A 24462-nucleotide genomic window follows, 5' to 3' on the forward strand; every position below is an offset into this window, starting at 1 on the left:
TTAATACGATTCCAAAGTCATCAAAGCTAAGTTTATAGCAGGAGCTAATTTGATCATATTATAAATCTGAGGAATGATAGCGCCCGTGCAAATAACAGTTGCGAGGGAAAAGAACGATCTGATCTTACCACCTATTCACTAAATACCAAACGGTCTTTTCATCGAATTAGTTCACGCCACGTATTCGATATCGGTGCCCACCGGACCTCAGGACGCCACCTGCCCTATTGCACGGTCTCCCCTGATCCGACACAGGAGGCGGAGAGACCATAGCAGATGACGCCGCCCTTCAGTTCATCGTGGAGCTCTCGTTCTCTCGCTCCTCCCGTCGCGGCATCTAATTCTAGGGTTAGGGTTTCGAGCGGCGGGGACAGCTCCTCTTCTCTCGGATCGAGACCCATTTGGTGGCGGCGGCAGCGGCGGCAAGGCGACGCGATGCGAGGTTCGTGGTTCCAATATCGATCCCATCGGGATGCGGCTTTCGCTGCCCTTCTGGTAATGCTTCTTCCGGTCTTCTTCCCCACATTCTTCTCGCCTCTTGGCGGCGCCTCGCCATCCTTATTCTCGGTGAGTCATCGATTCGATTAGAATTTTTATAAAGATGATTTTTTTGGTGCGTTTTTCTTTGTCTTTTTATGGTACTTGCGCCAATGTCGGCTGTGGGAGTTGAGAGGAGTGTTAGGGTTGAGATTGGAGTAGCTTTCGGAGGTTCTTTTGTTTGATTTCTGTGCCTCTGATGCTATTAGTTGTGGATTTTTTTGTGGGAGCACAGTATGCTGGAAGAGACTTTTAGACCATTTGATTGATTCGAATATTAGATTGTTAATTTGTGAAAGAGGATTTAAGGGTATTTTATGCAGTCATTCAAATTAGTAGAGCGAATGTAGTCGTAAGTCGTCCCTTTGTAGAAGTTCCTCTGTTTTTTTTTTTCCCCTTGCTTCTTTTGCGGATGAAACCATGCAGTTTTTGTAGTTTTGCGGATGGATAACTCATGTTGACTCAGTGCAGATAATATGTTAGCAAAGTGAAAAGAGAAGTCTTGCATGCTCTTTTATTTCGTGATTACTGAGTGAGTGGATGAAAATATTCTTTCCTGCAGGAATGGAATACTCCTAAACCCAGGCACCAATCCCTTCTGAAGGGAGCTTTCCAGCAGGGAACAGTGAGTGCTATCTATTGTATGGCATCTACATACATATGGAATTAACAGAATGCAATTCTCTTATAGGAGGATGGCCAGAAGAGCGAGCTCTGGTCACCATTGGCACCTCAAGGATGGAAGCCATGCATCAAGTCAGCAAGTCCCACTGGTAAGTGCTTTATTATGCCAACAGTTAAACCTGATATTTTGTAAGGAACCAAGTTAAGGTTGATTTTCCAGGAATTATATTTATGTACTGGTACAAATTATCTTCTGACATCTCTTTTTCTTTGTTGCTCCTAGAGTTACCTGAAAATCCAACTGGATATGTTCAAGTATTTCTTGATGGCGGATTGAACCAGCAAAGAATGGGGGTAAGTCATTTCGGTTATCTGAAAACGTGAATGGATTATTTGCACAATCTAGAATTTCAGTGAGAAAAAACTACTGAGTATTCACACCACTGCTTCTTACATATCGTTGCCTTCTTTCTAGGTGCCCCTGAATGAAATAGTTAACTTATTTTTGGACATTTTGTATATAGATTTGTGATGCAGTTGCTGTTGCTAAAATTTTGAATGCAACACTTGTGATCCCACACCTTGAAGTAAACCCTGTTTGGCAGGACACAAGGTGCCTTTAGACTAGCATTTCATTAGTTTACTTATTTTCCTGCATTTTCTGTAATATCAAATGAATTATACTTATAAAGCCCTTCTTGTTTCTGCAGCTCATTTGAGGAAATTTATGATGTCGATCACTTTATCAATGTTTTGAAAGATGATGTCTCAATAGTTAGAGAATTGCCAAATGAATACTCATGGAGCACAAGAGAATACTATGCTGTAGCTATTCGAGCTACAAGAATTAAAACCGCACCTGTTCATGCTTCTGCAAACTGGTATCTAGAGAATGTTCTTCCCATTCTGCAAAGGTCTGTAAACCAATAGGTACCTTTATAGCTCATAAATAAGTGTTGTTGTTGGGCTGAAAAGATCATCAAGTATATCATAGATTTTGCAGCTCAATTTGCTACAGAATATTTGTCATATAGTAGTTCAGAGTTGCTGTCTAGGTGTCTACATGCTTATTATGTAACTGAGTCATTAACGATCGGAAACAAATTAAAATTGGGTAGTTCTGCAACTTGGGTAATTGATTTGTTTATTTTTTTCATTTACTCCTCTGTTGAATGGTTACTTCAATCTTCTTGCTTAGCTTAAGCATAATTTGCTTCTACTGCTTTCTGATCTCACAACTTGTGATTTCTTGATAGATTTACTGGGTATGTTCTGTTTAATTTTTGCTTTGCCATATGTTCATGTTAATCTAGTGTAATTTATTGGGTTACTTCTATAGCAGAAAAACCTTGTACTGGCAGGCTTACTTGAATTATTATTTCGTCAGTTATGGAATCGCTGCCATTGCCCCATTTTCACACCGCCTAGCTTTTGACGGTTTGCCTGGACATATTCAACAATTACGTTGCAAAGTTAACTTCCAAGCATTGACTTTTGTTCCTCATATCAATGCATTGGGTGAGACCCTTGTCAAACGCTTGAGGTATCCGATCCAGATGCACTCCAATGATCTTTTGCAGGAGGTTGTGGAAGAAAATGTTAATGAGGAGTCAGGAAAGTTTGTTGTTTTACACCTGAGATTTGACAAGGTAACTGACTGATCCTTGGTGTACTCATAGTTGAGATATTATTACTGTTTGGGCACACTACACGTTAATCCTAGACCACAATAGTTTAGGCTTCTTTACTATCATTACAGAAATATTTAATATATTCAAGCTTTTGCTTGAAGCATTTCTGCTGCAGAACTGCCTAAATTATTTTCTGCATGCAGGATATGGCTGCACATTCGGCTTGCGACTTTGGTGGTGGGAAAGCTGAAAGGCTAGCTTTGGCCAAGTACAGGCAAGTGATTTGGCAAGGAAGGGTCTTGAACTCTCAGTTCACTGACGAGGAGCTTCGGAGCAAGGGTAGGTGCCCACTGACTCCCGAAGAGATAGGATTATTGCTGGCAGCATTAGGCTTTGATAGCAAAACTCGCCTCTACCTTGCCTCCCACAAGGTTTTTTTTCCGAATATCTATCTAAGTAGAAAAATAATCTTCTTCCGAATGGGGCTTTTAGATGCCAATATGGAATTTTCTATTTTCAGGTGTACGGGGGGGAGAGTAGGATTTCTACCTTGCGCAAGCTTTTCCCTCTGATGGAGGATAAGAAGAGCCTTGCATCTGAAGAGGAACTTGGTAAGGTTGAAGGGAAGGCTTCTCTTCTAGCTGCTGTTGATTATTACGTGAGCATGCACAGCAACGTGTTCATTTCTGCATCCCCGGGCAATATGCACAATGCAGTGGTAACATATTCTGGTTTCCGGCACATGTTTGTTTGGGTCTTTTATTACTCATATTGAGTTGAAAGTCCCTACTAAGATTTTTTTTGGTTTTCAGCTGGGCCACCGGACTTATGAGAACTTGAAGACTACTAGGCCAAACATGGCATTGTTGGGTCAGCTCTTTTTAAACAAAAGCATGGAATGGTCTGAGTTTCGGCAGGCTGTCCAGGCAGGGCACAAAGGTAGACAGGGGGAAATCCGGCTGAGGAAGCCAAAGCAGTCTATTTATACATACCCTGCTCCAGATTGCATGTGTCAAAGATGAACTGTTCCAAGTGCGAGTTGTGTTTAGTGATTCAAGGACATGCATGATAAGATAACTACAAGTAGGAACCTCTAGATATGCTCATCAATTATGTATGACTGATGACAACTAATTATTGTTGGTGTTAATAATATCTCTAGGGAGATATTACTTTCTGATGTCATACATCATCTTAAATGGTGCTTATTTAGCAGCAGTGCTCCTTGTTCAGTGTAAATCACCTCCAGATGTATATTAAGCATATAGCTGAATAACATTATTTGAGATTCCACCAACTTGGGTTAGACTTGTATTTAATAAAATCTACCACGTGCCGGTTGCCATTCCTTATTGTCATTTATGAAGAATATAGAATAGTTTTGCGTTTAAAACTAGTAGCCAAATCTAGAAGCTGCAAGGAAAACATAGATAATATTACAACAATGCTCAGTATCCCCTGTACATGGCATCAAATCGTTCTCTTTTTTTTCTCTTGTAGTTTTACATCATGGCCTTAAACCAAGCCATTCAAACCATGTTACAAAGATACGCACTTAGCTCGCGAATGTTTGGATGATGGTGTTATGCCATGGGTCGGAGAGGTGCTGTAGAAGGTTCTCAAATGGTCCTTTCCCAGTCACATTGTGCTGGATCACAAATCCCAGGAATGCCAACATTGCCAATCTCCCTGCGAACCATGTCAAATTTGACCCCACTTAATAACATTTCAAAAACTTGTAATTTTTACTATCTAATATCAATGACTACTGCATGCAGCTTACCGTTGGCGATCTCCTTCTCCTTGGCCTCAAGCGTGGGGGCAAAGTTGAGGGGGTTAAAGATGCCGCCGGGGTAGCCGACCTCGTTGGGCGGCAAGCTATAGTTCTTGAAGATAGGGTCCTGGTTCACGCTCCCAGGGTTCTTGATGTCCTGCCACCTTCTAATCTCCACGTAGTGGAAAAGGATGAACTCGATCACAAAGAGAGTGGACGACGAGGCGAAGTACTCCGCCTTGCCGGCGTCGTACCACTCGGGCACGTTGATGACCCCGATCTTGGTGAAGACCTCGGGAAGGAGCATCCCCGCGACGCCGAGCATCGCCCACCGTCCGTTTACGAGCTCCGCTTGTACAAACCATCTAAGGTTCTCTGGGTCCTCCGCGAGGCCAAGTGGGTCGAAACCGTTGTCACCGGGTAAGCTGGGCATTTCGTCAAACAAGTTAGGGGCGAACCATAAGCTCCAAAATTGAAGCAGACCCCTAGTAATAACTAATAAACTAACCTTCCGTTGAGGTAGGCGGGTGAGGCGAGGCCCGGAAGCCACTCGCCCTTCTTGGCTTCGACCTTGAAGGACTTGTAAACGGAGGAAGTCGAGGTCTTGGCAGCGAACTCTCTACCGAGCTTAACAGGGGAGCCGAGGAATCTAGACTTGGATGCGCATGGCCGGAAGACGGCAACCGAAGCCTGTGTTGCGACCGTTGCCATCTTTAAAGCCGGCGGAGGAGTTTGACGAGTTTGGAAAGGATTGGTATCTGGGAGGAGGAGGTGGTGCTCTTGGGTTGCCCCCCTTTGGAGTGTTTTGTACTGGGCTGGAGAGGGATCCTTGTGGTCAAGATTGGTGGAGATAAATGGACGGTCGATCTCACGGAGGGTTGGAGATTGGAGGGCTGAGATTTGATGGGGATTGGAAGGTTATCCCGCCTTATCTGATGGGAGGATCTAAGAATCAAACGGAGGGATACTATTGGTTAAGAGACAGCTTCATGGGACGAGTGTGTTGCCACGTCGGATGATTTATCTCAGGATATATGACAAGTGTCTGGCTGTGATTCCTTGTTAGTGATGGAGTTAGCTAAGAAAAATCTTGTGGGCCACCCACCTTGTGAGCTGTGGTGCTAATGTGCTATGCTGCTATTGGTGGGTGGGAGATTGGGTAGTACACAGTGATGGGCCTGCTATCGCCCCCATGGCCTTATAAAGAAAACAAACAGGCAAATTATAATCTTGATGAAGCTCTCCATTTAACTTCATCTCTAGCAATTTCTAGATCTACCAGAAACAAGATGGAAGGTTTCAGAGAAGTGTGTAAAAGGACAGGTCAAAAGCAAAAGGTCCAGTAACTGATACTACGACTTAGAAAACAGCAGAACTTATAATATAGATCTCCAAATAGAATAAAATATCTGTTGATTTTTATGTTATAGAGCTCTGTATATATCGTATGCTTTGAGTAACAGGTAAAAAGGCTTCTTTTACATTGAGAGTAACACAGGACAACATATACAGTTGGTGATGGAACTACAAGTTTACAACAACTAGATGGACATCATTTACAAGCTACTCCATAAACATGTGGGCTTATAAGGGAGACAGAAGACAGGAATGCCATGCTCTGGCTGATGCTCGAGAACCCTACTTCAGATATTTGCATGCCGGTTTCTCTTGTGAGGTGGCACCCATCTGCCATGAATTGCTGTAAAGGATCGAGTGCGCCCTGCACACATCTAAGGAGGGAGCCATCTGGAAAAGAGGACACAATATCAACTTCAAGAAGAGATCAAATATCCAAGGCTCAACTAGCATTTGTCAAAACTCTATTAAGGTCTGAATAGTACCACGTGCGGCGACATGCTCAATGAATAAGTAAATACCGCCTGGTTTCAAGACCCTCTTCACTTCTGCATGAGTTTGTTAGGACTAGTCAAGATAGCATGATAAATGAATAAAATATGCCTAGTTACGCAGGTGCAACGATACCCGAAATGTTTATGATCATTCTTACAACAGAGTTAGCTACACCAGAAAAATCCTACTAAACATTTATACTGTGCCGAGAGAAAGCTCAACAAATAGTTCAGTAATGCAATTCAGATAAGGATGACTTTGTTTTAATTTCTAGGAGAAATTGCTGAAGATTCCCCTTCACTTTACATCGAAAAGGAAACACAGGAAGGCGAAGAGAAGGTAACTTCCTTTACTTGAGAGGCATTCTTATTGAAGGACTTAATACAGAGACTTTTGGCTGTGTAAATAAATTTTTTTGCAAATAGTTTATACAATAATGTTCCTCAACTTGGACAACAGTCAGAATTCTTTGCAATAGTGTAATTTCCCATACACACAGCATTATGGGCAGTGTTTTTATATCATAACTATCTACTTAGTCATTTTTAACAAAGAATAAAGGAAGGACTGTTAGCTTACCTCTTAGCGCCATTCCGACATCATTAACAGAACATAACACCAAGGTACCGACTACTGCATCTACCGAACTATCCCGTAAAGGTAAAGCTTCTGCCACCTGCAAAGAAAGTAGAATTGAATATCCAAACCAAGAGACCAATACATTATATGATCAAGCACAGTCAATCATAACAAAACAACAATATCAACTATCATTTATTTCAAGTGGATCGAATTTGAGAAGCATCTCACCCCTCTTTTAAAATTGAAGCTTTTTAGTGGCAGCCCGGTAGCTACGGCCGCGGCACGAGAATACTTCTCCATTTGCTTATTAGGATCCACTCCAATGACTTCAAGATCATCAATAGCGGCATAATATTTGAAATTAGGAGCAGTGCCAACGCCAAGCTCCAGTATTTTCTTACTCTTTCCCGTCAAATTAGCAAAAAGCTTTTCTTTGTAATCTGCAATCTTCACCAAAACCAAAAAAAAGAAGTGAAAAAAAGCATGCCTTTTCTACTGCCAAACAAAAATTTCTACTACTGACCTCAGCTTCGTAGGATCTCATTCCCTCCTTCATAGTCCTCGCGTAGAACTCCTCATACCAATCCGGCCTTGGCGGATGCACCCGCTCCATTACGACCTGTGGATACACGCATCGATCTAGCAAATTCCGTGTCGGATTCAAAGAAGATTTCCGCTAAATATTCCACGAGTTTGAGTACTTACAGCGGGGTCGGAGGAAGAAGCGTCCGGCGCCGCGGAAGACGGGACTGGAAGAAGAGCCGCCGCCGAGGCTCCCAAGAGGCCTGTTCTTCTCCCGCAGCGGCAGCAAGCGAGAGCTCGAGGAGAAGATGGTGAGCGCTCTTCATGGATTCGGGTTACGGCTTTCGGCGGAGATGGAGAAAGGCGGAGGAGGAGACGGGAGGAAGCCGGAGGAGAAGCAGAGATCGAGGGGCAGTGCATCATGTTCTAGTCCAAATCGACCCAACTTGGCCCGTATACGACTTAACCCGAATAGATTGGATTTATCCTCACCTAACGGATCTATTATGGATGAGGTAAACTCAAGCCGACCCGAATTGTGCTCGGCCTAGATCCGCTAACTTTGCAGGCCAGGCTTCTTCGACTCCCCGGAGTTAGAAAAGCCCATTATTATTAAAACTCTATATAAGCCTCTCAAAACCCACAGTTTCGATAGTGTAGAAAACCTAGCTCTTATTTCGAAATCCCAGCCGCCTCTCGCCCCCAACTCTCTCTCTCTCTCTCTCTCTCTCTCTCTCTCTCTCTCTCTCTCTCTCTCTCTCTCTCTCTCTCTTAGGGTTTACTACTAGTTCTTTGTAGATTTTGCTCAAGCTTTAAATCTTTCCTCGTTTTGTTTGCATTTTGAAGCAGTCGGTATCTTCCATTGGTTTGTAGTAATCTATGGATACCATAGTTTTAGTTTGTAATGGTATTGTTTCGATTTTGTTCCGGAAGCTTAGTGAAAGCAAAAACAATGCAAGTGACGAGAAAAAGACAGGGACATCAGAAGTCCTATATTTGGGATCGTGATGACTTGGTCTATGGGAATCTCTCTGATGCGCAAATATTACTGTCCTAATCTTCTTTTTTTTTTGTGCTGCTTTTGTGCATGTAAAGCTATCATTTTTTTTCTTCATAAAGTTTACTTCGTTTCTTCTTGCAATGAATTAGCCTGTCAGTGACGACTAATAACCACATACTATCGGATTTAGTATGACGACCTGGTTAATTGTCACTACCACTGAGGCAGGCTCTCCTTCATTTTCTGTTGGTCTTATTTCTTTGTGTTTGGTAGTTATACTAAGACAGATTTGATGTTTTTTGGCCCATAAAATACATTTCATTTATGTTGATTCCCGTGCTAGTGGCTTTTGTATTCTGGTGAATAATACTATTTGATATCTTTCCCCTGTACCATGAAGTGCCTGGGATGGTTATAAATATACTTTGAGCTAACACTATGAAAAGAGTTTAATCTGAGGCACACGATACTTTTTTAGCTTGCAAAATTTGTCAATCTATCTTTATTATTCATCATTGTTTTGGTTACTTCCGACTCTTTAAACATCGTTTTGTATCTAAGTTTGTACACTCATTGGTAGTACTGAAGTTCAAGTAAATAACAAGTGCAAGAGAAATTTAAAGTCAGTTTGGTGCCACATAATGTATCTTCTACTGTTTATTTTATCAATGTTATGATATACTTTGTCATTTGCCTTCATGGAGACTAGTGTAGAAGGTGATACTACCCGATGTTTCGTGTGCCTCTTTTTTCTTAACCAGTCTGAGGTTCTGCTCTTACTTTTGAAGATGTATGTTTTTATTTTAGTATTCTTGTGGATAAACAGAAGGTACTTGTTCTGTGCCAGCCTAGTGATTGATTAGTTTTAAGAACGGAGATCAGAATAGTGTTCTTTGTTGAAGCCTAAATATCCTGGGCTCCTGGGACATCTGTGTTGATATTGTGATATATGAAGGCTTGCAAACTGATATGCTTGAATATTGCATCCTTGGATCTTTAGCAGTTTTGCTCTCCTGAATTAAAATGTTCAACAATATGTATGTATAACGTATGTGAACCCGAGGTTGGAAAAAAAGCCCAGATCACCCGTAAGCTTTATGTTATATATTCTTCTCTAGTGAGATACAATTTATCAAAATTTCGCTATTTTTAATTAATTTCGACCTGTCTTTCTATCTGCAAAAATTCTGTTTTTCATTTTTTGCTGGTTTGTTTATTGTAAAATTTTAGGATGTTGTAATTAGGGGGCTAAACTACTCTAGCTCAGGCTTGGATTAAAATTAATTTTGAGCCTCAAATTTAGGCTTAAGCTTGGTTCTATTTAGATCGAGCCGAGCCAGATCGAGCTTGAGCCGAGCTTGAGGTAATGGCAGAGGTGAAGCTGATGGTGGTGAAGAAGTCCGACCCAGGATCTTGTTTAGCTTTTCCCTCAAAACTGCATATCAGCTCAATCAAACCAAAATACCAAATACTCTAAACCCACCTTGACCAAAGAGATCAACAAATCACAAGTCCAAATAGGATCCTCCACGGAACCCTTTGCTCTCTTCTCATATTTCGGTGGTGGCAACAGCTATCTCTTCTCATATTTCGGTGGTGGCAACAGCTACCGAGGTGGGAGGAGACCTCTTAGGGGCACAGCGAGGGGTAGGCGTAGCTTCTCGATCTTGTTGATGAGTGTAGTGACGAAGGGCTTGAAGAAGACTATTTTCTACTCTTCGAGCTTGTTGATGCGTAGCTTCTTGATCTTGTTGATGAGGGTAGTGATGAAGGGCTTGGAGAAGACTACTTTCTACTCTTTGTTAAGAGGTTTTTTTCGGCAAGGCTCTCCTCCATCGGGGTGACGTGCGGCGTGCGGTTTGTCAATGGAGGACGAGGCGGTGACTGCTGGAGGAGGATGAGGTGACGATGGCTTGAGGAGGACGAGGCAGCGACGGCTAGAGGAGGAGGATGAGGCGACGATGGCTTGAGGAGGACGAGGTGACGATCGATTGAGGAGGATAAGGCGGCGACTGAAGGAGGAGGATGAGGCGGCGACCGAAGGAGGAGGATGAGGTGATTACGGCTTGAGGAGGAGGACGATGAGGCAGCGATGGCTTGAGGGGAGGGCACGATAAGGCGCAAATAAAGGAGGGTAAGATTTGGGAAATTTAAGCTGTGTGACTGAATATTGATTTTTTTTATATAAATTGAGCCTATCGAGCTGACTCAAGTTCAGGCTCAGCTCGAAATTAATTTTGAGCCTCAAATTTAGGTAAAAAAAAAAAACTTTTTTTACATATTAAGTACAATCTTTTATTAAACTCTTGACGGCATGAACATGTACTACCCGATGTTTCTATACGAGGAGTAAAAAAGAGGTAGGTTCTCGCTGATTAACATAAAGTAATAGTATAATATTAATATTGTATCAATTCCCAGGGCCACGTAAAAATAGAGTAAACTTCTCTCTGACCCATTAAAAATCTAAATTAGCACCGAAAAATTGGCCTTAAGAAAAAAAAGTTTAAAGAGAGGAGGAAATATCTCTACTCTTAAAACAGAGAAGGAAATCTTTCGTCCTGGAAGTGAACTTTAACTGGGGAGAAAAATTTCACAACGTTAGCATAGGAGAATAATGCCTATTAATGCTTCTTTTACTGATTAGTATTTAGTAGGCTTAATCTTATCAAGCTTTGAGCTTGATACACAAATTTATCTCGCCTATTACAACTTAATCATGATTCATATTTTAATTCATAATCGCAACCTTTGAAGCATAATGACAGAAGTCACTTATTTAATTTATTTTACCATCAAATTTTGAGAGTAGAGAATTTTTAAAAATATGTATTTTTTTCTATTTTCTAATGATCAAATATTTTTTAAATGTGCTGCGAACTTCTTTTGTGATCACCAACTTGCGTGCATTATAGTTAATAGGTAAATGTGATATGAGGGCCATTTTTTTTTATTATAATTAAGGTCTGTTTAGTTGGTATCAAATGGAGTTCAATTAAATAGTTCATTTAAGTAAAATAATTATCTTCTATAAAAGATAAGTTAAAAAAAGTAGAGCATTTTTTTAAATTATTTATTTAAATTACTTTTGCAATAGAAAAGATAAGGAGAAATTTTGATTTTTTTTCAAATTGTTTAGCAATCAAATACTCTCTAAATGTGATGCAAACCTCTTTCATGATAACTAACCTGGGAGCATTATAGTTAATTGGTAAATGTGAGCTTTTATTTATTGCTCTCTTACATAGTTTTTGATCAAATTAGGCCTTTTATGAAATTTATTTACCCAAACGGCCAAATTACTTAGGATGCTTATTTTTGAAAAGTCGATTGTAAATACAAATGGGTTGAGTAAAAAAAAAAACGTTAAATTTTCTAACCTTTTACATAATATGTAAAAAATGATCCTTTTAACATTATATTTTAAATATTAAAATATTGACTTTATTAGCACTTTATATAAATATGAGAAGTACAATAAGTATATGATAAAATCGAGGGCAATAAGGAGATTTTAATTTTAATTTATTTATCTAGATCTGATTATAATCAACAAATAAATACCAATTAAAGAATAATCTCCTCGCTTCTTGTACTAATCTTTAATAGAAATAAAAGGCTAAAGAGATTAATGCACGATTTAGAATAAAATATTAAACTCTTTAGTGTTTTACAATTTATGTAAAATATTAAACTCTGTTCAAAATTTGAGACGACGTATTTAAGTTCCGAAACTTTTTGAATAAATAAATTAATGTGGAGAGTTTTTATTATTTTTTATTTTGTATGAATGAGGAGAGTCAGTATGGTAAAAAAAATGCTCTGTTACAGTTACAGGGAGTACGTGTACTATAAAAAAGAGTACACCAAGCTTGATGGGAACTTGTCCTTAGATCCCAACCCTACATAGATAATCTTGCAGTCATCCAATGCCAAATCCAAGACCATTAGAGCACCATAAAAACCCCACCACTCTCGCCATCCTAAAACCCCTCTACTCTTCTCCCAACCACCCACCAATTCTTCTTTCTCATTCTTCTCGTATGAAAGTTTTCTTGCAATATTCCAGTGGGTTATTCTTCTGACAAAAGAAGTCATCTGTGGTCTTGCATGTGGGAATGAGGTTAGTAGTAATGTGCAGCCAAGAATGACTTGCCGGCAAACTTAGTGAAAGATATGTAAAGCTACCATCTTCTTATGCTAAGAGTTTGCGATTGACGTACGTTGAGAGATTGCCGGCAAGTTGTTTTTGGCTACATATTTGCCTCCTTTTCTCATGCGAGAGCAACGATGATGGTAGTTTTGGGGCTTCGACATTGTGAGGTACGCTAGCTAGCTCTTTAGAATAATATTTAGATTTGTTCTCTCCTTATATGGTACAGTTTAAACAATAATTCTTTCTCCACGTAGAGAATTATGGTATTTAATCTGTACCGTCTTTATTTTTTGTTTGAATGTCTTGGAGAGCTCACACTCACACGCAATGACTTACTCAGAAGAATCGACTGTACTGTTTCTTATGAGAACTTCCATTCGCTACTATGCTGCCATATTCTATATGACATTTGATCTCTCTCTCTATCTCTCTCTCTCTCTCAACTTCTTCTGAGTGCTTACTGCTTTCCTCCATCTGTAATCTTTTTCTTTCATGCAAACTTATCATCTTGCAAGAGAGGTATTAATGTGTTCTTCTGCCTGAGGATTAGTGGTAGGCATGCAGAAACCTTTCGCTATTGCAACTTAGGACATATACACTACCTTTTTATCTTTGTAGCTTACTGTTGCCAAAAGAACACTTTTCTGGGACCGCCTACGGCCACAGAAAAATGAAAATAATAAACAAAACAAAACTGTCACCTTCTGGTACTGTATATGGCGTATTTATTAGCCGAGCTGGTGACAAGGAGTACATAATCATGTGCTTATAATTCCTGTCACTGTTAATAGTACCGCACTGTTTAGATGAAACTGTAGATTTAATAATGTCCTCTGTACCAACCGGCCTATTAGCTCAGTTGGTTAGAGCGTCGTGCTAATAACGCGAAGGTCGCAGGTTCGAGACCTGCATGGGCCACTTGGATACGTAAATTAATTTTATCAATTTTTTACTTCCATTATATATATCTCGAAACATTTCAAAATTAGAGTTTAATTCTGCCAATAAATACAATGATGCCTAGCTGTTGTGTGTATGACAAAGAAAAAATTATCGTTCAAATGAAGAATAGACCATAGAAAACAAATGCAACTCCTACTATCTCGTGTGTGTGTGTGTGTCTAATGCTTAGTATTAAGGAAGAACACCCATCAAACTATTACCAGGCTCAGGCTTCTGGACTCCTCTTCCCTTCATCACCTCTCTGACCTGCAACGCATCATTCCACCGCCCGAAGCTGGCGTACATGTGCGAGAGAAGAACGTAGTCACTGCTGTGATCAGGTTCCACCTCCTTGAGATGTTTAAGAACAAGCTTGCCTAGTTCGAGTTCTCCATGAACTCTGCAGGCACCTAACAATGTCCTCCAGACCACAGCATTGCCCTCCATTGGCATTGTTCTTATTAGTTCATATGCCTCTCTCACAAGCCCTGCCCTTCCAAGTAGATCAACCATGCAACCGTAGTGCTTTATATTAGGAGTTATGCTGCAGTCCCTCATCATCTCAAAGTACCTCCTACCTCTTTCGACAAGACCTCCATGGCTACATGCACAGAGAACTCCAAGGAAAGTAATGTTGTTCGGTTCTTCGTACTCCGATTCTAGTAGCATCCTATCAAAAAGTGCCAACGCTTTCTCCGCATGCCCGTGCAGTGCAAGTCCTAGTATAATTGAGTTCCATGAGACAATGTTCCTCTCTTCAATATCCTCGAAAACTTCAAATGCTATGTAGATGGCTCCACATTTTGCATACATATCAATCAGGGAGTTGGATACTGAGACAGTTTGTACAAGAATTGAACCACCACCGATGTTAGAATGGACCCATCTGCCAAAATCCAGAGCGCCAAGCTCCGAACACGCGGAGAGAGTAACCACCAAGGTGGCCTCATCGGGTATGAACCCATCTCTCATCATCCTAAGGAACATCCTCAACGCCTCCTTGTACTTGCGGCAGTTAACATACCCATCAATTAGAGTGTTCCATGACACCAAATCTATGTCGGGACTTTCTTCGAACACCTGACGAGCAACATCCGTTTCTTCAAATAACGTATACATATGCATTAAAGTATTGCTAACAAAGACATTGGACTCCAACCCAAGTTTCAGGATGCAGCAATGCAACTCCTTTCCCAATTCAACAGCCCCAAGCTGCCCACAAATCTTGAGCAGGAAAGAGACAGTAAAGTTATCCGCAGTCTTCCCCCTTTCCCTCATCCCACGGAAGAAGAAGAAAGCCTCCTCGGCTCTATTAGTCCTACCAAATCCTCTAATCATGGTGTTCCAGAGGAACCCATCTGGCCAATTGAGCTGCTCGAAGGCCTTCGATGCGTAATCGATGGATCCGACTTCCGAGACGCAGCAGAAGGAGATGAGCCTCGCGATCACGTAGACGTGTTGCTCGAAGCCGGAGGAGATGATCTGGGCGTGTATCTGGGAGAGGTCACGCATGGAGCAGCAGGAGTTGAAGTGCGAGATGAGCGTCTGCTCTCTTGAATGGAAATTGGCATCTGGGTCTGGTGATCGATGGAAATGGTATTGGAGGAAGGAGACGGTCGATGATAGTGTTCTTCTCAGAGAGCCAAACGAGAGCTTGTTCAAGTTAATGGACAGGACCATAACTCTTAACTAGTGAGCTTGTAGTTCAAGTTCAACTTCTCTCTCTTATATCAAACACTACTCTGATAAAATATAAGCTATTCTGTTTCTTTTATTTAACGAGTGTAACAATTTTAAAATATATCTGTAGGTCTAAAAGATGGGGCGTAGAAAGATAATAATCACCACTATATAACGCTAATTAGAAGTACTCTTTAAGAAACATTAGTTAATGTTATTTATGCCAACACTTCCCTTCCTCTGCTCCAACTCGTCACTCGTCAGTTCCGCAACCGCTATTCCGCGCCGCAGTAACCCTATCCTCCGGAATCCACCTCTCGGGCATCACGCTGATGCTGCTAAAGAGTTCCGTTCGATTGAGGTCTGCGAGTATTTTCTCAGTGATGGTAATTGTACGCCTTCGATCCCTTGCCCAGTTCTTCTTATCCAAATTCTCTTTTCTCGTACGAATCTTGGTTGGATTCTTTCCATTTGTTGCGTTACGTTGGTGCATTTGTGGAACATTTTAGAGCATTCGGTTGTGTTAGAGAATGTCTATCTTGTCAATCTAGCAGTAGATTTAGTGAAGATATTAGCCTTCAAGATTAGCGCAACAGCAAAAGTTTTAGACCAACATCACGATAGAGTGCCTAAGCTTTAGGTATGTAAGTTATGTGCCATTTTGTAAGTTAACTTTAAGGGGTTGTCTGATTCCTTGCATTTAGAAGTGCATTGGTGTAGCTGGAACACGAAAAAAATTGTTCTTTAGGCACTTTTATGGACGTCTCAAGTGCCACCGTATTTTGTTCATCTTACCAAGATTTTGGGTAGGTGATAGTGATGAGTGGTAGGAGAAGGATGGGGTTAGCCAATTCTAGTTATTAATGCCCGGAAGAACAGGAGGATGAGAAAGCTTCTAATAAGTAATAACCATCTTATAGCAGTCCCTTGTATGCATATGTATGCATCAAGTACTTACTGCTTAATACGACAATGATATAAATCATGGTATAGTATGACCGGAACCATACAGTTTGGCTCACTGTAGCTCGAAACATGGTATGCCTACTGAGATAGAAATCCTGAAGTTGGAGGATATTCTAAATCGTGTCTAATAGTACCCTTCAGGAGTGAACTCAGATTTGCTTTGTCATGATTCCTTTTATATTTGGTTGTTAAGCAACTCAATTATTTTCTTAGGAAACAACCGTGAGTAAAATTCCAGTGAAACCTTTTTATTGGAACCACAAAACAAGAAGCTTAAAACGGAGGATGTACTTTATAATAATGTCTAAAATTTTTCCCACATCAGTTCTTATTCTTTTTAGCATATATGGGAAGATAGCCATGAATAAATGGGTTATCAAGTGAGCTGGATTCAATTTGTTTTCATCTTTCCGATCTTTTGAACAAATTATTATCAATCCCTTTTCCCCATAGTAATGCTGTCGTAGTAGGTGGGAGACCAATTTTAGATCTTGTATTTATTTTTGTTGGATTCAATTTGTTTCTGATCTTTGGAACAAATTATTCTCAATATCTTTTCCCAAAGTAACGCCCTCTTAGAAGGTAGGAGATCAATTTTAGATATTCTATTTGCTTTTGTTTTCTTTTTAAAAAAAGGCAAGCCAGACTCTGTTTCCTTATGGAAACACTAAAATTTAGAAGGCAGCTAAGTAGTTCCTAATCATATCTGGCATTTGGCATATTACAAAACCAATGCACTGTAAAACTAGAGTTTATAATTTATAATTTTATATCATCACAGGCATCTACAAAATAAATTTCATCACTTTCCGAAAAGCTACCATTGTTAGAACTGTGAAGAGATCACTCCACACAAATTGGTCCTCCTTACAGAAACGTTTTGTGGTTTCTTCACCTTACATTGAGTTTCCTCCCCTTGCGCCCAACATAAAATGGTCTCCTTAACATCGAAACAGTAGATGACAATTATTATTTTCGGTTGACCAGTTTGTGCGGAATTTAGAACCAGAATGTGATTTGTATGGTTAAGTGGTTTGAAAGGTTTGGGTATGCCAAACTAGTCGTTTGACTGAAGGCTGTACATTTGGCAGAAAGTTTACTAGCAAATTGCAGAATTAGAGCAACTGAGGTTCCGCAAGAGAATTCTGTAGTGGGTTTCATGGAGCACATATTATTAACTATTGAAATGTTAAGAGTTGAATTCCTTAGACTTGTGCAAGGTGGAGCGCACTATATTGATAGCTGCTTGGATTTGAATCATATATCAGGATTTGAAGCTTGATTCAATCAATAGTAATACCGGAGCATGACTGGCTGTGTGGGGATGATTTTTGGACCAACCATTTATACCATGGCCACATATTAATCATGACAAGCTTGATAACAAACAACATGAACGAGTGAAATTAGAAAAATATTCATGCATCACTGCTCTTGCTTTCGACTGTTATGCTTTGAGACAAAGCAGGGGTCAAATCAATTCTTATACGAATAATCCACTGAATCCAAGTATTTTCATCTTTCCTTGGTGAGAATACAACAACTTCAATCACAGCCTTCAAAGCATCTCTAGATTACCAGCACAGTACATTAATTACTATAAACTTGCTTTGCAGAACTCCTAGCTGAGTGATTCTAAAGGAGTTCAGATGCAAGCAGCGAAATGCAAATGCCAGGCAGATTAAGCTCCTAACTCCGAAGCAGTGGAACTGCTAATTCCTAGCAATATCAATTCTGAAGTTTCAAGAAATGGAACTATGGAACTATCGTGAGTGTGACTCGTAGCATGGTTGAAAGCTGATAACTGACAGAGCTCATAGCCTCTTAGATAGTCGAAATTGGAGAATTTCAATGGGGCATTCTTTTCATAAAAGGCATGGATTCTTATTTGTACCTCTCATCAATGCACCTCCCTGTTAGTGCACCTTAAAAGTTAAATCAACTATCAAGAATTTTTATCTTCATCTAACTGCAAACTTGAATATTTCTCATAATTCTTTCATGGTCACTAACGGCAGTGCAACACAGGCCTTCACTCATGAGCAGGCCTGGACCAGTTGAATAATAAAGGGAAGATGCCTTAAATGGGTTGCCTCTTCTTTTGGGTGTGATAGAAGCCTTTGGTACCACAAGGCTCATAAAGGATTTGGAGGACCACCTTACTTGCAATAAATAATGCGTACATTCATGCCATTAAAGACTCTAAGGTTAATGCCCTATAATTTCCTCTGTAGCATATGCCCAAGATCATCTTCTGCACTTCAATTTTAGCTTGTAGTGCTAGTCTTTACTTCTGGCATGAGCTGGTTCATAGGTCCAATTTCCGGTAAACAATAAAAATTACTTTTATACAGAAGTCTGAATTAATTCCAGGATCCTATATACTATCTTTGTTATTATAGGCAATCATTTATTTTGATATGTATTAGCTCATCTATTAACTTCTATTTTATTTGCATCTCTGCTGATTTCTTTTTATCAAACACTATCATTATGTTGGCCTCCACATTTGATTTCTGTTTGTTGATGATTTCATAGGCTTTCTGATGCTATTGGATTGTTTTGAAAGAATTAGGAAAGATGTTCCTGAAAACTTAGAGAAAATTCTTATGATTTGTAGCTTAAGAACTTAATTTATTCACTTGATGCAATGTAATAACCTTGAGTAGGCTCAGTAGACCTTTTAGTGTATATGCCAAGAGCTACATTTTCTTCTCTGTCTAATGCACTCTCTTTATAACTATGGTAAAAGAAGCAAATCATGTATGTTGTGGAGCAAATGTTTTCCCCTTGTTCCCTTCAGGACACTGCATAAATGTTGAATTTGTGGCAGCACTTTGATTTTATCTCCAGAAGGAAGTGACGTAACATTAACTTCAGATTTTATCATTTGCATTCGTGTGTACTGCTACATTACATCAATGTACCCAAACCTTTTCTATGCTTGTCCTCTTACTAGCATTACATTATTCCTGAATACCAATCCTAGTTCGACGATCTCATTATTTCAATTTATGCAGCATCAGAATGCTTGTCTTCATCTTCCACTTATTTTCATTGTCACCCTGATAGATACATCAAAGTAACCCTCAAATCTAGCTAATAACAAGGCTCTAAGGTGATGCTATCACTATTCTAGAAAAGCATATTAGACTTGCATATACATATTGTACATATATATACACACCAATGTGATTGAATTCCGGGTATGAAACCTTGGTACCTTACACTCGATTTTTCCTTGCAGGTACAGCTCTTCTTTTGGTAGGTGCTACTGTATATATTGGTAATCTATAACAAACAAAAGAAGGGGAAGACTGATGGAAAGGGGATTGCTTTTATGAACCTAGCTCACAGCAATCATGATTGCTGGAATCACAGCATCAAACATCAGGGCATTATTTTCTCTAGATATATCATATTCCATTACAGTTCCCATATATTCTGAATACTAGACCTGACAAAGGTTACAATACTAAGTAAATCCTTTCCATAGCGCTCAGAAAAGAGACCATCAAATTTCAGTTATAAAGCTCTCAGTGTGGCATTTAAGTACTGATTACCTCTAACAATATTCAGGAAAGGGATTTTGCTATATCCTGGTAATTCACTTCTATCGCTGTATCTTTATTCGACTTGAATCGAATGTATTTCCATCCTGCTTGTTTGAATCCTCTTACAAGTGCTGGATACTTGTATGCCAACTATCTCGCATGACATTACCATCTTGATTCATTCGTCCTCAATGTATAATGTATATTGCAGTTACTGGAGCACAGAGAGGTATGGAAATTCCAGCTCATGGATTCAAATCCAAAGAGACATTGGCTAGCTCCAAAATTTGTGGGTCTCTTTTCAACTTGCTGGCAATTTGAACCTACTGGCGAATAGAAGCACGTGCTTTGTGCCAGGGGAATTAATCAAGACTGATCTGCATTAAACTGGAGATCTATACCCATGTGGAGTTCTTTTCTCTGCCATCTCTCAGCAGAGCAGAGAGACCAAACGGCCATATCTCTTCTTCTGAGACACTCAATAGACTTGGATAAGATGCATCTTAATTTCCATTGTATATGTACACACACACACACACACACACATGCAATGGTATATGTATGTGTACATATATATATGAAGGGTGTATGATCGATATTTGTTGCTCTGCAAATATATATTGGGGGGAGAAAGGGAGAAAGCATTGCAACAAGTTTCGACTTTTAAAAAAAAATAAGACTAGTCTTGTATTCGAGATTGACGTAGGTATTTAATCGTTGGTGGACGGTGGTCCTCGGCCAGTCCACACCATCCAACACGAAATTTAATGGCATGAAATACCATGCCAATCCACCAACCTTGCAATGTAAAGTGGTAGTTCCACAATTTCCTCTATCCAATAGCATGGATGCACGTGTGCTCTTGCAGCACTTTGTAAAAAGTGGGAGAGAGAGGCCTGTCTCATTTATTAGGGTCTTCTTCACATAATTAATGTACTTGGCGGCCTTTGATTGGTTGCCTGGTTTTGCTGGAAAAATATATTACTAATATTCACGTAAATAGGTCATCTTATTCATCGCATTAAGTGAATAGGACAATGGCTTGCCAAATAAGAGTTTTTTTTTACCAAGCTACCCCTCTTTTGTACTTTATTTATCCAAAATGGGTCCGTGGCACTGTTGCTCTATGTTAAATGTTAGATAAGTTCAGTGTTTTACTATTAAATAATAATGCTAAAAATTTTATTTTATAAAACTCTCTAACTCTTCAGCGTTTTTTTTATATGTTTAGAAAACACGGAAGAGTTGAGCATTTTATATGAAAGAATTGAGAAAACAAACTCCAAAGTAAAATTGGAGGAGTTACGGTTTCTTTTTTTTTCACAATTCTAACCGCAGTTAACTTTGGAGAATCAATCAATCAGTGTGTCATTTTAATTTATAAACTCTCCTATTTCTTCACAGCAATATATTTTATGACTAAAGTGAATAATCGAACACAAAATTATGACGTTATAAATTTTTCTTTTGCTTAGTGTTTTTAACAATAAATTACTTAACTTTTTAACATTTTATATGTATCTTTTTTTTTTAGTAAAATGTTGAAATGTTTGACGTTTTTTTTTTTCAATAAAAACACTGATCAAATCAGCGTTTAACTTTAGGCTAAGTAAAACATTTAATAGTTTAATATTTTATTTAGAGCTACATTGAAATAAATTTCTTTTGGTATTAAGTATAAAGTGCAAGCTATTTTGATAAAAATAAATAAATAAAAAAGATCAAGTTTAGTCCAAAACTCTGGCAAATAAGGTTGCCGTGAAATAGTACTCGATCACTTCGAGTAGTTGGCTGGTGGAGCCATATCCCCATCCCTGCAGAGCAAATCCCACGGTACTCTAATTTATAACTGGTTAATTCTGGAAATGGAATCACAAACTTTTCCCAGTTCACAATGGCAAAACAACTATAGTTACTTACTACTCTGCACTTACTCCATGGAGATCCTCTGTCGTCTTAAATTAGACGGTGAGGAGTGTGCATCTCGGTGGATTGCTTTGAAAGGCAAATGGTTAGCAAAACAGAATAGGGCAGTGACACATAGGCATGGCACACAGCCCATCCCATCAATACATGTGGACCATTCATGGATGTGGGTCCTAATACATAATGCTGGCCATTACTGTGCATTCTTAATCATGAATCAGGTCATTGCCCATTCCACCCTTGTCCCTGTGTAACTACTAGTTCTGGACTGTAATAATTAACAGTGTAACCATCTCAGGGCTATTTAGGTCATGGCAGGCATCCCTTGAGAGATATAAGCATATGCATGTCCATCTACGATGCTGACTTTTCTTCTTTGTCTATCTTTTATCCTTTTCCTCCATCATCTCTCTGCGTGCCAATTTAGAGAAGAACATACGACCAACCTCTTAGTTAGGCAAGCAGCGGCTTCGTTTTAACTTGCTTGTCGCCGTCTGCGAAGATAGACATTCCTTTCAGGGTTCTTGGAACTTTGCGTCATTTGACATGGGACGGTCGCCGTGCTGCGAGAAGGTGGGCCTCAAGAAAGGCCCATGGACGCCGGAGGAGGACCAGAAGCTCCTCGCGTACATCGAAGAGCACGGCCACGGCAGCTGGCGAGCATTGCCGGCAAGAGCCGGTGAGCCTGATCAACTTCTGCTGCGCCGGCAAATTTTATATTTCTTGTGTTTGTGGTTAATTACGATGACCGTCGGTAGTGGGTAGCAGTGATATGTGTGTGAAATTATGCAGGTCTGCAAAGGTGTGGAAAGAGCTGCAGGCTGAGGTGGACGAACTATCTGAGGCCTGATATCAAGAGGGGCAACTTTAGCCTGCAAGAAGAGCAGACCATCATACAACTCCACGCACTCCTTGGAAACAGGTCAGTTTAGTCGCATTTCAAGCTAGCACTCGCATCATGTCACATTCAAGATCTCTTGGTGGCTGCTGAGAATTCTGCATCATTTACAGTAGTGGATTTGGAAGTTTAGGCGACATTAATTAATTATGCAAGCACTGCATCAATCCATCTCATCAATCTCAAGAAAAGATGCATTTCCTTCTTTTTTTTAATCATTTCTCTTCCATGTTACTGCTCAGTTACTGTAGCTCAATTGCACTGCTACGTTACCTGCAAGTCTAATGTACTGCGATTGCTCTATAGCTTGAGGCGTCTTCATATCCGTGAATAAATGTTACCGTATCTATGTTGTCTTGACTTGATTAATTATTCGATCCCTTCGAGTGCCTCGTAGTTAGAACATAAACATTGTGATCTGGCCCTTAGAAACGATTTAATTTCTCGCTTCAGGTGGTCAGCTATAGCCACGCATCTACCCAAGAGAACAGACAACGAGATCAAGAACTACTGGAACACTCATCTAAAGAAGAGACTAGCGAAGATGGGCATTGATCCAGTGACCCACAAGCCCAAGAGTGACACCCTCGCCTCCCCCGAAGGCGACTCGAAGAGCGCCGCCAACCTCAGCCACATGGCTCAGTGGGAGAGCGCGCGGCTCGAAGCCGAGTCCAAGCTCCGTGCCTTCTCAGCCTCCACCTCGACCTCCACCTCCACCTCCAGTGCTGCATTCCACTTGCATGGGATCTGGCCATCGAAACCAATCGCCAATGCTAGACGTATCAACCTCGATTCTCCCACGTCGACCTTAAGCTTCTCCGAGAAGAATGGCGTGATGCCAATCTCGAACACATGGCTGCTGGATAGAAACGAGGACTTGGAAGGAGAAGACATGGAGTGGAAATGCTTTGGAAAGCAGCAAGCTCGCATTTTTGATGCCAAGAAGGAGGTGGATAACTTTGCCAGCTTGCAGATATTGGACGCTTCGTGGCTTCAAGAATCGTGCAGCATTGCAGGGTCTATCAGCACAATGCTGGATAACTCTGAGAATTACCAGAATTCGTCGGATAACTCCAAGAATGCGCAAGGCGGGAGCTGCATTGAGGAAGGTGAAGGTGAGGGAGAAGAGAATAAGAACTACTGGAGTAGTATCCTTAACTTGGTGGATTCGTCGCCGCGTTCCGATTCGCCGCCGGTTTTCTAAAGTTAGCCATTGGATCACCGAGTCAACTCCGTATTGTTAGAAGGGGATTGTGCGAATCAAAGTTAGAGAGGCTTAAGTTTCTTGAATGGAGTAATATTATATTTGTGTAATAAGAACGAGAATAATGCATGCATCCAATTGTTTACGTCGCGTTAATCGAGTTCTTTTATCATCATCACTTATAGTTTGTTTCATTTTATAGTTGTTAGTGCAGCATTTGTATAGGTTTATCAAATTATAAGAATTAATCAGCTCATGTTGCTTAAGAGTTTCTAGATATTTAATGAGACACTATTAAATTCTCACTTCCTAGAAAACTCATGTATCTCGGAGCTCCGTATGTATTTTGAATGCAACTTAGTATGATTACCCAGTCTACATCTGATTCTGTTTTATGATAAATTTAATATTCTATTCTGATTGAGAAGGATTAATAAGAAAAGAATAACTATTGGGAAAACATTAACTAAACAATTATTAGGCCCAACAATACTATATTTCCTAAGAGTTCAAATCAGTGGAACTGGAATGTCCTTATCAGAGAAACAACAAAGAAAAGATTGAGCAATGCTTAATAATGCTACCGATATTTTGTCCATGGAGCTTCTTTATTTC

At 40.0% G+C, this 24462-nt stretch overlaps 5 protein-coding genes, 1 long non-coding RNA gene and 3 other non-coding genes across 9 annotated transcripts; 6 read left to right on the forward strand and 3 right to left on the reverse strand.

The window, feature by feature from the left end:
- The first annotated feature begins 93 nt into the window (after positions 1-93).
- Positions 94-3977, forward strand: LOC140788096 (O-fucosyltransferase 31-like). The gene is made up of 10 exons (XM_073137216.1): positions 94-567; positions 1100-1162; positions 1229-1310; positions 1445-1515; positions 1686-1774; positions 1872-2075; positions 2549-2810; positions 2996-3223; positions 3313-3510; positions 3605-3977. Exons 1-10 carry the CDS (start codon positions 277-279, stop codon positions 3812-3814), a joined length of 1698 nt encoding a protein of 565 aa, XP_072993317.1. The 5' UTR covers positions 94-276; the 3' UTR covers positions 3815-3977.
- A 229-nt stretch (positions 3978-4206) lies between these two features.
- Positions 4207-5448, reverse strand: LOC140788109 (chlorophyll a-b binding protein 4, chloroplastic-like). The gene is made up of 3 exons (XM_073137240.1): positions 5075-5448; positions 4576-4991; positions 4207-4481 (listed from the first exon to the last, which is right to left on the reverse strand). Exons 1-3 carry the CDS (start codon positions 5275-5277, stop codon positions 4348-4350), a joined length of 753 nt encoding a protein of 250 aa, XP_072993341.1. The 5' UTR covers positions 5278-5448; the 3' UTR covers positions 4207-4347.
- A 477-nt stretch (positions 5449-5925) lies between these two features.
- Positions 5926-7978, reverse strand: LOC140788102 (uncharacterized). The gene is made up of 6 exons (XM_073137228.1): positions 7705-7978; positions 7523-7618; positions 7228-7446; positions 6997-7093; positions 6408-6470; positions 5926-6312 (listed from the first exon to the last, which is right to left on the reverse strand). Exons 1-6 carry the CDS (start codon positions 7942-7944, stop codon positions 6119-6121), a joined length of 909 nt encoding a protein of 302 aa, XP_072993329.1. The 5' UTR covers positions 7945-7978; the 3' UTR covers positions 5926-6118.
- Positions 7979-8472: 494 nt separating this feature from the next.
- On the forward strand, positions 8473-8562 carry LOC140780814 (small nucleolar RNA R44/J54/Z268 family). Its single transcript, XR_012107576.1, has one exon. It is a non-coding gene; the product is annotated as a small nucleolar RNA R44/J54/Z268 family (small nucleolar RNA).
- A 355-nt stretch (positions 8563-8917) lies between these two features.
- On the forward strand, positions 8918-8987 carry LOC140780813 (small nucleolar RNA Z267). The gene has a single exon (XR_012107575.1). It is a non-coding gene; the product is annotated as a small nucleolar RNA Z267 (small nucleolar RNA).
- Positions 8988-13521: 4534 nt separating this feature from the next.
- TRNAI-AAU (transfer RNA isoleucine (anticodon AAU)) lies at positions 13522-13595 on the forward strand. Its single transcript has one exon. It is a non-coding gene; the product is annotated as a tRNA-Ile (tRNA).
- Positions 13596-13811: 216 nt separating this feature from the next.
- LOC140797525 (pentatricopeptide repeat-containing protein At1g59720, chloroplastic/mitochondrial-like) lies at positions 13812-15299 on the reverse strand. The gene has a single exon (XM_073151102.1). The coding sequence runs from the start codon at positions 15297-15299 to the stop codon at positions 13812-13814; it is 1488 nt and encodes a 495-aa protein (XP_073007203.1).
- Positions 15300-15544: 245 nt separating this feature from the next.
- LOC140783032 (uncharacterized) lies at positions 15545-20520 on the forward strand. Its single transcript, XR_012108009.1, has 3 exons — positions 15545-15685; positions 19513-19867; positions 20031-20520. It is a non-coding gene; the product is annotated as an uncharacterized lncRNA (long non-coding RNA).
- Positions 20521-22081: 1561 nt separating this feature from the next.
- Positions 22082-24164, forward strand: LOC140782423 (transcription factor MYB106-like). Its single transcript, XM_073128978.1, has 3 exons — positions 22082-22424; positions 22538-22667; positions 23097-24164. The coding sequence occupies exons 1-3, from the start codon at positions 22292-22294 to the stop codon at positions 23845-23847; spliced, it is 1014 nt and encodes a 337-aa protein (XP_072985079.1). The 5' UTR covers positions 22082-22291; the 3' UTR covers positions 23848-24164.
- The last annotated feature ends 298 nt before the right edge of the window (positions 24165-24462 follow it).

The sequence above is a fragment of the Typha latifolia genome, chromosome 1, assembly GCF_019914945.1.
Source record: "Typha latifolia isolate L0001 chromosome 1, TyphaL0001v2, whole genome shotgun sequence".
NCBI classification, from domain to species: domain Eukaryota; kingdom Viridiplantae; phylum Streptophyta; class Magnoliopsida; order Poales; family Typhaceae; genus Typha; species Typha latifolia.